The sequence below is a fragment of the Coregonus clupeaformis genome, chromosome 9 (genome assembly GCF_020615455.1).
Source record: "Coregonus clupeaformis isolate EN_2021a chromosome 9, ASM2061545v1, whole genome shotgun sequence".
NCBI lineage: Eukaryota > Metazoa > Chordata > Actinopteri > Salmoniformes > Salmonidae > Coregonus > Coregonus clupeaformis.
The window spans coordinates 29,823,928-29,837,892 of NC_059200.1; the positions used below are offsets into that span (position 1 = coordinate 29,823,928).

Sequence of the window (13,965 nt, forward strand, 5' to 3'; positions counted from 1 at the left end):
TTTTAAGTGGGAGAACTTGCATAATTGGTGGCTGACTAAATACTTTTTTCCCCCACTGTATTATGAGAATTTAGTACCCTATTTTTTGTTCCCGCTGAGGTAGGCTCCATTTAATGTTAGCAGTTGTACCCAATTGTCATACTTTAATAAAAGTAAAGAGGGTGAGAAGGCTGAAATAAATGGGGAAAATCTGTGTACTTTCTTTATGAAATACCATTTTCCACCACCATGCTAGAGTTGCTAATGCCTAGGAATGCTACTTCCTGATGTTGCACCCTGCGTTCAGCCAGGGGTAAACAACAGACTGCTGAAACCTCATTGGCTGAACGCAATATACATTCAGCGTATGGGGTCAGGGGGAGCAGGTGGCTGACTAGTGGTGGCTATTCAGCAGTCTGATTGTCTGGGGGTAGAAGCTATTGGCCAGTCTGTTAGTTTTAGCCATGACACTCCTGTACTGCCTGTGTCTGAGTGATGGAAGCGGGAAGAACAGGCCGTGGCTCGGGTGGCTGAGGTCCCTGATGATCTTCTTGGCCTTCCTGCGACACCTGGTGTTGTAGGTGTCCTGGAGGGCAGGCAGTGTGCACCCAATGGTCCGATAGTTCAGATCTAGCGCCCATGCATTATCGGCTGCCTAGGCTAGGGTAGTTCGTTTCACGTCTCAGGCCCTCGGCCTGTGCCACGAGAGGGCAGAGTTAGCCGTTTGAGAGAGTGGTGAATGTGCTGCTTAAAAGGTCAATCCCGGAGGCAAATCCGGGGAATGCAGGTGAACATAAGGAACAAACCACTGTTCATGATTCCACTTATTCGCAAAGAGGCAAGCACGATTAGAACGCAGTCAGATCAAGAAAGCGTTCTGAGCTTTGATCAACACTGAGAGCAATATTTATGCTAGATGCTGACCCATAATAGATTGTCTTTATTGTGTACTATATATATATATATATATATATATATTTTTTTTATATTTTTTTTCAAATTAGAAGAAATTACAGAGGTTCGGACCTTGGTGTCCTCATGTAGTTACGGCCCTGCCTACAGTAGCTAGGCCTACATTCATAAATGAAAAACGTTTTATTACATGGGCTGCTTTCATAGCTGACCAAACTCAGTGTAGGCCTACCTCCGAATACATTGAGTCGGTATCAGTTGATACTTCTTTAATGCATACCTTGTAGGCCTACCTACAGTTGAAGTCGGATGTTTACATACACTTAGGTTGGAGTCATTAAAACTAGTTTTTCAACCACTCCACAAATTTATTGTTAACAAACTATAGTTTTGGCAAGTCGGTTAGGACATGTACTTTGTGCGTGACACAAGTAATTTTTCCAACAATTGTTTACAGACAGATGATTTCATTTATAATTCACTGTATCACAATTCCAGTGGGTCAGAAGTTTACATACACTAAGTTGACTGTGCCTTTAAACAGCTTGGACAATTCCAGAAAATGATGTCGTGGCTTTAGAAGCTTCTGATAGGCTAATTGACATCATTTGAGTCAATTGGAGATGTACCTGTGGATGTATTTCAAGGCCTACCTTCAAACTCAGTGCCTCTTTGCTCGACATCATGGGAAAATCAAAAGAAATCAGCCAAGACCTCAGAAAAAAATTGTAAACCTCCACAAGTCTGGTTCATCCTTGGGAGCAATTTCCAAATGCCTGAAGGTACCGCGTCCATCTGTACAAACAATAGTACGCAAGTGTGAACACCATGGGACCACGCAGTCTCCTAGAGATGAACTTATTTTGGTGCGAAAAGTGCAAATCAATCCCAGAACAACAGTAAAGGACCTTGTGAAGATGCTGGAGGAAACAGCTACAAAAGTATCTATATCCACAGTAAAATGAGTCCTATATCAACATAAGCTGAAAGGCCGCTCAGCAAGGAAGAAGCCACTGCTCCAAAACCACCATAAAAAAGCCAGACTACGGTTTGCAACTGCACATGGGGACAAAGATCGTACTTTTTGGAGAAATGTACTCTTGTCTGATGAAACAAAAATATAACTGTTTGCCCATAATGACCATCGTTATATTTGGAGGAAAAAGGGGAAGGCTTGCAAGCCGAAGAACACCATCCCAACCGTGAAGCACGGGGGTGGCAGCATCATGCTGTGGGGGTGCTTTGCTGCAGGAGGGATGGTGCACTTCACAAAATAGAGGAAGGAAAATCATGAGGAAGGAAAATTATGTGGATATATTAAAGCAACATCTCAAGACATCAGTCAGGAAGCTAAAGATTGGTCGCAAATGGGTCTTCCAAATGGACAATGACCCCAAGCATACTTCCCAAGTTGTGGCAAAATGGCTTAAGGACAACAAAGTCAAGGTATTGGAGTGGGCATCACATAGTCCTGACCTCAATCCTATAGAACATTTGTGGGCAGAACTGAAAAAGCGTGTGCGAGCAAGGAGGCCTACAAACCTGACTCAGTTACACCAGCTCTGTCAGGAGGAATGGGCCAAAATTCACCCAACTTATTGTGGGAAGCTTGTGGAAGGCTACCCGAAACGTTTGACCCAAGTTAAACAATTTAAAGGCAATACACTCAATTAGTATTTGGTAGCATGTAAACTTCTGACCCACTGGGAATGTGATGAAATAAATAAAAGTTGAAAGAAATCATTCTCTCTACTATTATTCTGACATTTCACATTCTTAAAATAAAGTGGTGATCCTAACTGACCTAAGACAGGGAATTTTTACTAGGATTAAATGTCAGGAATTCTGAAAAACTGAGTTTAAATGTATTTGGCTAAGGTATATGTAAACTTCCGACTTCAACTGTATGTATGTCCTGTGCAACTGTGTTCTTTTCTTTGGATGCTGCAATCTGTAGTTTTTTATAAAAAAATATAGCATTCCACACAGATGATGAAATTGACAAATGTTGTGCAAGAAGCCAATCCTTCATAAAACAAATATATGCCTATAGCGGTTCTGTTTTCTGGGGAAGAAGAAGTTTGTATGGAAAAATAGAAAGCAGAAAAAAGAAACATTGGGGGATTACAGAGGAAGTACCGACATAGCCGCGGGAAGTAATGGTGCTGGGGGTGCTGCTAATAAATTGAAATAATTTTGCCAAAATAAGCTAAAAAAAATAATTTCCCCCAAAATTATACAACTTTTGTCTGAACAGTCATGAATAAAATAATTCAAAATACTACACCAGAGAGCGTAATTTTGTTAATCTACACACAATACCCCATAATGACAAAGTGAAAACAGGTTTTATGAAATTTTTGCAAATGTATTACAAAAAAAAACAGATACCTTATTTACATAAGTATTCAAGCCCTTTGCTATGAGACTCGAAATTGAGCTCAGGTGCATCCTGTTTCCATTGATCGTCGTTGCTGTTTCATTATAATTGTATTGTTTTGAATTAGCTAGCTAGCTTCCTACACCCAACCTCTAAAATGGAGGAGTCGGAGGTGGTCGAATTATCTGTGGAAGACAAGCCGAAGAGTCGAAGGATTTCCTCGAAGGATTTCCTCGAAGAGAACGTCCACCATTAGCCTAGCGGTCGTCAGCTCCGAAACCTCCCCCGCCACTGTCAACAACTCCAAAAAACCTCCACTGTGCTGAGGGAGTTCCTTCTGTAACCAGCTGGCCGCCAAGGCCCTGTTGGACCAGAAGAAGCAGGACCGGAGGGTGCAGGACTTCCTGCAGCGCTGCCTGGAGTCTCCCTTCAGCAGGAAGCTGGACCTGTGGAGCTTCCTGGATATACCCAGGAGCCAGCTGGTCAAATACCCCCTACTGCTGAGAGAGATACTGAGGCATACCCCGCCAGACCACCCTGATGTACCCTGTCTGGAGAAAGCGATGACCATCATCCAGGGTGTGTTGTCTGACATCAACGTGAGGAAGGGAGAGTCGGAGTGTCAGTACTACATTAATAAGCTGGAGTATCTAGATGACAGGCAGAGAGACCCACTCATCGACAACTGCAAGACCTTGCACTGTCACGGAGAGCTACGCAACAAGAGTGGCTCGAAGCTTCATGTGTTCCTGTTCTCTGAGCTGCTGGTGCTGACGCGGCCGGTGACGCGTAACGAGCGGAGCTGCTACCAGGTGTACCGTCAGCCCCTCCCCATCAGAGACCTGGTTCTAGAGGACCTACAGGATGGAGACATATGCATGGGAGGGTCCTTCAGAGGGGCCTTCAGCCAGGGGGAGAAAGCTAAGAATGTGTTCCGCGTGACCTCCCTGGACCCGACCCACGGCCAGTCTGACACCCTGCAGGTCAACAACGTTTTCCACAAGCAGCAGTGGCTCAACTGTCTCTGGAGCGCCGTTGACGCCCAACCCCAAAAGCAGAGGGCGCCACTCAGAGATCAGCACAGTGAGGCTACGACCAGGGCCAAGCGTCGTTCTTCTGTGGTGTCCATGTCCGATATGGTCCAGGTCGAGGAGGGGGCAGATGAGAACGACTGTTCCCAGGTCGGTGATCCAATCCTAGGGTGTAAAGGCACAGAGGCACTCCCCCGGTCTGATTCTTCAAGTAAAATGAAAAGAGAGTGGAGCCGTGGTCAGCTTCGCAGGAGTAAAGAGACCGGCGTTTAGAAGAGAGACCGGAACTGAGGAGTCCATGGAGGCCAGGGGGATGTCCAGCACGTGTACACCTTCACTGCTCTGTCCATCTTTTTTACCTTGTCTTCTTCTCTATGGTGTTATGTTGGACTTTTTACTTGTAATATTAATGTGTATTCTACTTGTTCGGGAATTTCCATGGCACCTGTCTGTCAAGTAGTGATTTTGCATAGAAGAATGTCTGAAAATGTACCATGACGACCATGTAGCAGCCATGTCAAAACCGTCCAATCACATCCGTCCAGTCTGTGCACTGCAAACCGATGAAATTGAAGAGTTCTGTAAATTTCCGAAAATTATTGGTTTACTTTACAAGGGAATGATATGTGCCAACCAATGTGACTGCAAATGATTTACATCTGTTTACAACGGTTATGTGAATTAGTTTTTAAAAAAATGTTAAAATCACTAACTCTGTTTTATACAAAATAGCACTGTTTTAGCTCTTAAAAGAAGAATATATGTTGATTGGAACTGGAATTTATTAACCACTTGTTTTTGATTAAGTAATCATTTCTACCGGGTTGGTCAGTGTGTCCCTTGGTTAGTGTTTTAAAATGGTTTTGTTGAGCCATTTCTCTGTGTCCCCCAAATGACACCCTATGTGGCCTGGTCAAAAGTAGTACACTATATAGGGAATGGGGTGCCATTTGGGACGCAGGCTTTCTTTCCATGCAGCACCATGTGTTGAGGTTGATCTCCAGTAGTGTACACAGTGTAGACGACATGCAAATACTTGTCAACTGTCTGTGGAGACAAAGGATGAAATGAGTATGTTGTTATGAGATGGCTTGGTAACTTGTGTGTTGATTCTCTACCCTCCTTCACCCAGAAGTGGTCCTCTGTAGCTCAATTGGTAGAGCATGGCGCTTGTACCGCCAGGGTAGTGGGTTCGATCCCCGGGACCACCCATATGTAAAAATGTATGCACACATGACTGTAAGTCGCTTTGGATAAAAGCGTCTGCTAAATGGCATATTATTATTATCATCCTTGAGATGTTTCTACAACTTCATTGGAGTCCACCTGTGGTAAATTCAATTGATTGGACATGATTTGGAAAGGCACACACCTGTCTATATAAGGTCCCACAGTTCACAGTGCATGTCAGAGCAAAAACCAAGCCATGAGGTCAAAGGAATTGTCCGTAGAGCTCCGAGACAGGATTGTGTCGAGGCACAGATCTGGGGAAGGGTACCAAAAAATGTCTGCAGTATTGAAGGTCCCAGAGAACACAGTGGCCTCCATCATTCTTAAATGGAAGAAGTTTGGAACCATCAAGACTCTTCCTAGAGCTGGCCGCCCGGCCAAACTGAGCAACCAGGGGAGAAGGGCCTTAGTCAGGGAGGTGACCAAGAACCTGATGGTCACTTTGACAGAGCTCTAGAGTTCCTCTTTGGAGATGGGAGAAACTTCCAGAAGGACAACCATATCTGCAGCACTCCACCAATCATGCCTTTATGGTAGAGTGGCCAGACGGAAGCCATTCCTCAGTAAAAGGCATATGACAGCCAGCTTGGAGTTTGCCAAAAAGCACCTAAAGACTCTCAGACCATGAGAAACAAGATTCTCTGGTCTGATGAAACCAAGATTGAACTCTTTGGTCTGAATGCCAAGCGTCACGTCTGGAGGAAACCTGGCACCATCCTTACGGTGAAGCATGGTGGTGGCAGCATCATGCTGAGGGGATGTTTTTCAGCGGCAGGGACTGGGAGACTAGTCAGGATTGAGGCAAAGATGAACGGAGCAAAGTACAGAGATCCTTAATGAAAACCTGCTCCACAGCGCTCAGGACCTCAGACTGAGGCGAAGGTTCACCTTCCAACAGGACAACGACCCTAAGCACACAGCCAAGACAACGCAGGAGTGACATACACTGTGGGACCTTATATAGACAGGTGTGTGTGTGTGCCTTTCCAAATCATGTCCAATCAATTGAATTTACCACAGGTGGACTCCAATTAAGTTGTAGAAACATCTCAAGGATGATCAATGGAAACAGGATGCACCTGAGCTCAATTTTGAGTCTCATAGCAAAGCGTCTGAATACTTATGTAAATAAAGTATTTATGTTTTTTATTTTTAATGAATTAGCAAACATTTCTAAAAACCTGTTTTCGCTTTGTCATTATGGGGTATTGTGTGTAGCTTGAGAAGTTTTTTCATTTAATCAATTTTAGAATAAGGCTGTAACGTAACAAAATGGGGAAAAAGTTAAGGGGTCTGAATACTTTCTGAATGCACTGTACATCTATATATAGATAGGCTGCAAAATAAACTTTCCCGTGACACTGACTCACCCACTGAAGATGAAGCATAGGCTAATCACCAGTAATGGCCAACGCGCTCGCGCTAATATCTCAAGATAAGCTACTTTGAAAAACAGTGTTGTTCAGTCAGAATCGCTCCAAAGTTGGTGAGAAAAAATGTGTTAGCATCTACAGACATACACTAATTGAACAAAATAATTTAATGAGTAAAGAAAAAATAAGTAGACCTAAGCCTAATTGAAGGATTCATGAGTAAAAAACGTCACATTGTCATCCACACAGAGTATTGGGTAGGTTGAGACTTGACTTGACTGATAGCCTAGTTACTTGAGTATTTGGGGTGCAATAGGCAATAAACATTAGATGGCCTATACTTTAGCAATAAGGCCAGAGGAGGTGTGGTATATGGCCAATATACCATGGCTAAGGGCTGTTCTTAGGCAGTGCCTGGATACAGCTCTTAGCTGTGTTATATTGGCCATATACCACAAACCCCCCAGGTGCCTTATTGCTATTGTAAACTGGTTACCAAGGTAATTAGAACAGTAAAAATATATATTTTTGTCATACCCGTGGTATATTTCAACCAATCAGCATTCAGGGCTCGAACGACCGATGATTATTAAGCTTATGTTACCACTAATGAACAAAATCTGAGTTAGTTTATTTAAGTGAAACCACAACTTATTATGTTACTCAGGCTTCACACCACTCAAAATGCACTGTCACAGTGAATGAGGATCTGGGAACTGTGGTGACCCTGATATGCTGCAGTCATCATTGACAATGTATCATCTTTGAAACAGATACAAGCTACACTTGTAAGATTAGTTTATAAAATAATCTAGTAACCCCTTTATAACAGAATACTTTATTTTAGAAGGATATACAATAGATGTTTAGTGTTTTTCAAAAATATTAGTTTTTTATTCGTTAATAATAGGGAGAAACTAAATATACCACACTTTATCTCTGTATTCTCTGTTTCAACATGTATTTATTGAAGGATACCACATGGTGGCAGCAGGTATTTAACTATGAAAAGCATGTCCTGGGACTCATCGCTTACCAAATATCTGTAGATGGCATTGTTGGACTGTCAGACCTTTTTAAAATCAAATCAAGTTTATTGGTCGGGTACACAGATTTGCAGATGTTATCGCAGGTGCAGCGAAATGCTTATGTTTCTAGCTCCAACAGTGCAGTAATATCTAGAATTTAAAAAAAGAGCAATATCAGAATGAGCAATGTCAGAGCCCGGAATATAAATATATCTATTTATATTTATATATAGACACTGAGTATACAAAACATTAAGGAACACTGTCTTTTTCCATGACAGAGACTGACAAGGTGAATCCAGGTGAAAGCTATGATCTCTTATTAATGTCACTTGTTTAATCCACTTCAATCAGTATAGATCAAGGGGAGGAGACAGGTTAAAGAATGATTTTTAAGCCTTGAGACAACTGAGAGATGGATTGTGTATGTGTGCCATTCAGAGGGTAAATAGGCAAGACAAAATATTTAAGTGCCTTTGAACGGGGTATGGCTCAACAGTTTCCCGTGTGAATCAACAATGGTCCACCACCCAAAGGACATCCAGCCAACTTGACACAACTGTGGGAAGCATTGGAGTCAACATGGGCCAGCATCGCTTTTGAAACCTTGTCAATATTAGGAAGGTGTTCCTAATGTTTGGTATACTCATTGTATATAAATGGTGTGTATAGACAATATGGACAGTATGTGAATAGAAAAGGTGTGTACAGCAGTAGTTATATAGGATGAGCCATGACTAGAATACAGTATATTCATAAAAAGTGGGTAAAACAGTATGTAAACATTATTAAAATAACCAGTGTTCAATGACTCTATGTACAGTGCATTCAGAAAGTATTCAGACCCCTTAACTTTTTCCACTTTGTTACGTTACAGCCTTATTCTAAAATGGATGAAATAAATAAAAATCCTCATCAATCTACACACAATACCCCATACTGACAAAGCGAAAACAGGTTTTTAGAAATGTTTGCAAATGTATTAAAAATAAAAAACAGAAATACTTTATTTACATAAGTATTCAGACCCTTTGCTATGAGACTCGAAAATCCCACAGTTGACAGTGTATGTCAGAGTGAAAATGGTGGTCACTGACAGAGCTCCAGAGTTCCTCTGTGGAGATGGGAGAACCTTCCAGAAGGACAACCATCTCTGCAGCACTCCACCAATCAGGCCTTTATGGTAGAGTGGCCAGACGGAAGCCACTCCTCAGTAAAAGGCATATGACAGCCAGCTTGGAGTTTGCCAAAAGTCACCTAAAGGACTCTCAGACCATGAGAAACAAGATTATCTGGTCTGATGAAACCAAGATTGAACTCTTTGGCCTAAATGCCAAGCGTCACGTCTGGAGAAAACTTGGCACCATCCCTACGGTGAAGCATGGTGGTGGCAGCATCATGCTGAGGGGATGTTTTTCAGTGGCAGGGACTGGGAGACTAGTCAGGATCGAGGGAAAGGTGAAGGGAGCAAAGTACAGAGAGATCCTTGATGAAAACCTGCTCCAGAGTGCTCAGGACCTCAGACTGAGGCGAAGGTTCACCTTCCAACAGGACAACGACCCTAAGCACACATCCAAGACAACGCAGGAGTGGCTTCGGGACAAGTCTCTGAATGTCCTTGAGTGGCCCAGCCAGAGCCCGGACTTGAACCCGAAAATAGCTGTGCAGTGATGCTCCCCATCCAACCTGACAGAGCTTGAGAGGATCTGCAGAGAAGAACGGGAGAAACTCCCTAAATACAGTTGTGCCACGCTTGTAGCGTCATACCCAAGAAGACTCAAGGCTGTAATCGCTGCCAAAGGTGCTTCAACAAAGTATTGAGTAAAGGGTCTGAATACTTATGTAAATGTGATATTTCCGTTTTTTATTTTTAATAAATGTGCAAAAATTATTGGGTATTGTGTGTAGATTAATGAGGGAAAAAAACGATTTAATCCATTTTAGAATAAGGCTGTAACGTAACAAAATCTGGAAAAAGTCAAGGGGTCTGAATACTTTCCGAATGCACTGCACATAGACCAGCAGTCTCTAAGGTGGTAGCTTGCTAGTGACAGTGTCTAAGGTTCAGGGCAGGGTACCGGTGCGGAGGCCGGCTAGTGATGACTATTTAACAGTCTGATGACCTGGAGATAGAAGCTGTTTCAAAGTCTCTCGGTCCCAGCTTTGATGCACCTGTCCTGCCTTCTAGATGGTAGCGGGGTGAGCATGCCATGGCTCAGGTGGCTGAGGTCCTTGATGATCTTCTTGGCCTTCCTGTGACAACGGGTGCTGTAGATGTCCAGGAGGGCAGGCAGTGTGCCCCCGGTGATGCGTTGGGCTGACCGCACCACCCTCTGGAGAGCCCTGCAGTTGTAGACGGTGCAGTTAACATATCAGATGGTGATACAGCCCGCCAGAATGCTCTGGTCCTTAACTAGCCTCTCAAACACTTCATGATGTCAAAAGTGAGTGCTACGTGGCGATAGTCATTTAGTTCAGTTACATTCGCTTTCTTCGGTACAGGAACATTGGTGGACATCTTGAAGCAAGTGGGGACAACAGACTGAGATAGGGAGAGATTGAATATGACCATTCAATAAGACTATTTAATATGACCATTTTCACAGAGGCACACCAGGTTCTGTGTATGTGTTTTATATTATTTCAAATGTTATTTCATTTTTTTACAGTTTAGTCATTTAGCAGACACTCTTTATCCAGAGCGACTTACAGTAGTGAGTGCATACATTTTCTGACTGGTCCCCCGTGGGAATCGAACCCACAACTCTGGCATTGCAAGCGCCATGCTCTATCAACTGAGCCACACGGGATCACAAGACATAATGTTTATTATACAGGAACACTATACACATGTTGTGTTATAAGCATGTTGTGGGCTATAGTTACACTGTTACAACAGGCCTTTATGTTAATGTCAATTAGAAGGCAGTGTGTTTGTGTTTGTGTGTCTACCATCTTTGGGGAATGCACATGGGTTTTACATAACGGCTAGTAATGCTGGTGGTTTTAGTCACTGACGCATCCAGCTTCAGCTGACACTTGTTTCTCATACACATTTAAAGGTCTCAAATGAATTAGTCGAGCTGCCACTTAACTGACTAAGAAACAGGTGCACACTTAGTGCCGTGTTGTGTCTAGCTTAATTGGTAACAGTTGTCCACAGGGAAAGATACGATTTAAATTCTGTACGAATTAGATTTTGAACACTGATATTTCTTTTTTAGACAGGATATGTTGTACAAACAGCAAACACAAACAGCAAATCCAGACCTGTCACACACAGCGTGAGTGCATTGTAAATGTAGTGGTTCTGACAAAGATAACTCTGCCTGCACGCTATCTAAAATCTCATACACTTGCATTTAAAAAAGCCAATCGGAAAATCGGAAAGCTCTATAGTGGGAGCTATTACACAATGTCACGGTCCTGAGATTACAGCCTGGCTCCAGACTGCAATCTCCTCAGCAGACAGGCACCCAACCCAGACACATCTGGTTGGTTAACAGAAAGTTCACAAATCCCTGTATTTACCATCTTCCATTTCAATCTGGGACAGCACAGGGTTTCCGTTGAAATATTTAGCACCTGTGTCCATTTAAACAGATTCTTTATTATATACCACATACTCACTCATTTATGGATGGTCCTCTGTTGGCTAATAGCTTTTTTAATGAACCTGTACTCTCAGTGGAACAGAGATTACATTAGAGTAGGCAGGCCAAAGAGGAGAGCTCTAAACAGATCCAACCTTGTGAAATCAGATGAGTTCATATTCTACTACAACTACCACACTTTTTGCTAACAGTGCCTTTATATAGCATTCGTAACAAATTCCATGCAGCAACCTATTACTTTTATGGATAGACACACTATACAAACCACCTATTTGTAAAAACTAAATCAGAAAAGGAACCAAAAGTGTAAAACAAATGGTGAAATGGACACTTGTGGTTATAGCCAATATCTGGTGACTTGTATTTTAACTTCATACATATGCATGACTGGTGTAGTCCGTGCCAATGAGAGACTCCATTTAAATTGGTACCATGGAGACCGGAGAATAGTTTGACATTGCCTAATTCCCCTCTTTGCAAATGGCTTCTGACAGCTGAGGGGAGCCGAAAGCGTTGCAAGCTTCACAGGTCAATCAATTTAGGACATGTTCCTTCATTTTCTTATATAGGGAAATGTCTTAAAGGTGCTGCCTAATACACAGTCAATCTGGTCTGATAAATGAGTGGTTTCACCTCTTTGTGTTTGTGTGTCCTGTCCTTGACATGTCTGGCTCAAGCACTAAATAAAACAATTTTTTCATTGTTGGACATAAAATACTTTAAAAACACCAGGAAATCATCTCCAAGTGATTTGGGTTTTGGAAATCTGTTCCCAAGTATTCCCATGCATAATAGAGAGACACCTAATCGTATACAAATGTAATCAAAGTTTTAAATTATTATGTTTTAGTCAAATATTATATCTGTTTGGGCTTCTTGCTAAGATGTGCTAAGATGGCACCAACAGACATGGCAGCTCTGCTTCTAGCTCCTAAGCAACTTTGCAGTATTTTTTATTTTTTTTGTGTGTGTTATTTCTTACATTATTAGCCCAGAACAATTTCAAAAAGCTTTAGAACACCTACTCATTCAAGGGTTTTTCTTTATTTTTACTATTTTCTACATTGTACAATAATAGTGAAGACATCAAAACTATGAAATAACACATATGGAATCATGTAGTAACCAAAAAAGTGTTAAAAAATCCAAATATATTTTATATTTGAGATTCTTCAAATAGTAACCCTTTGCCTTGATGACAGCTTTGCACACTCTTGGCATTATCTCAACCAGCTTCATGAGGTAGTCCCCTGGAATGCATTTCAATGAACAGGTGTGCCTTCTTAAAAGTCAATTTGTGGAATTTCTTTCCTTCTTAATGCGTTTGAGCCAATCAGTTGTGTTGTGACAAGGTAGGGGGGATATACAGAAGATAGCCCTATTTGGTAAAAGACCAAGTCCATATTATTGCAAGAACAGCTCAAATAAGCAAAGAGAAACGACAGTCCATCATTACTTTAAGGCATGAAGGTCAGTAAATCCCGAAAAGTGCAGTCACAAAAACCATCAAGCGCTATGGTGAAACTGGCTCTCATGAGTACCGCCACAGGAATGGAAAATCCAGGGTTACCTCTGCTGCAGAGGATAAGTTCAATAGAGATACCAGCCTCAGAAATTGCAGCGCAACTAATTGCTTCACAGAGTTAAAGAAACAGACACATCTCAACATCAGCTGTTCAGAGGAGACTGTGTGAATCAGGCCTTCATGGTTGAATTGCTGCAAAGAAACCACTACTAAAGGATACCAATAATAAGAAGAGACTTGCTTGGGCCAAGAAACACGAGCAATGGACATTAGACCGGTGGAAATTTGTTGTTTGGTCTGGAGTCCACATTGGAGATTTTTGGTTCCAACCACTGTGTCTTTGTGAGATGCGGTGTGGGTGAACGGATGATCTCCACATGTGTATTTTCCACCATAAAGCATGGAGGAGGAGGTGTTATGGTGTGGGAGTGCTTTGCTGGTGACACTGTCTGTGATTTATTTAGAATTCAAGACACACTTAACCAGCATGGCTACCACAGCATTCTGCAGCGATACACCATCACATCTGGTTTGGGCTTAGTGGGACTATCATTTGTTTTTCAACAGGACAATGACCCAACACACCTCCAGGCTGTGTAAGGGCTATTTTACCAAGAAGGAGAGTGATGGAGTGTTGCATCAGATGACCTGGCCTCCACAATCCCCTGACCTCAACCAAATTGAGATGGTTTGGGATGAGTCGGACTGCAGAGTGAAAGAAAAGCAGCCAACTTTGGTTACTACATGATTCCATATGTGTTATTTCATAGTTTTGATGTCTTCACTATTATTCTACAATGTAGAAAATAGTAAAAATAAAGAAAAACCCTTGAATGAGTAGGTGTTCTAAACCTTTTGACTGGTAGTGTACATACAGCCGGAAAGAACTTCTG

The 13,965-nt window shown here is 42.2% G+C and overlaps 1 protein-coding gene across 1 annotated transcript; it reads left to right on the forward strand.

Moving 5' to 3' along the window:
* The first annotated feature begins 3,428 nt into the window (after positions 1-3,428).
* LOC121574211 (neuroepithelial cell-transforming gene 1 protein-like) lies at positions 3,429-4,575 on the forward strand. Its single transcript, XM_045222689.1, has 2 exons — positions 3,429-3,477; positions 3,599-4,575. Exons 1-2 carry the CDS (start codon positions 3,429-3,431, stop codon positions 4,573-4,575), a joined length of 1,026 nt encoding a protein of 341 aa, XP_045078624.1.
* The last annotated feature ends 9,390 nt before the right edge of the window (positions 4,576-13,965 follow it).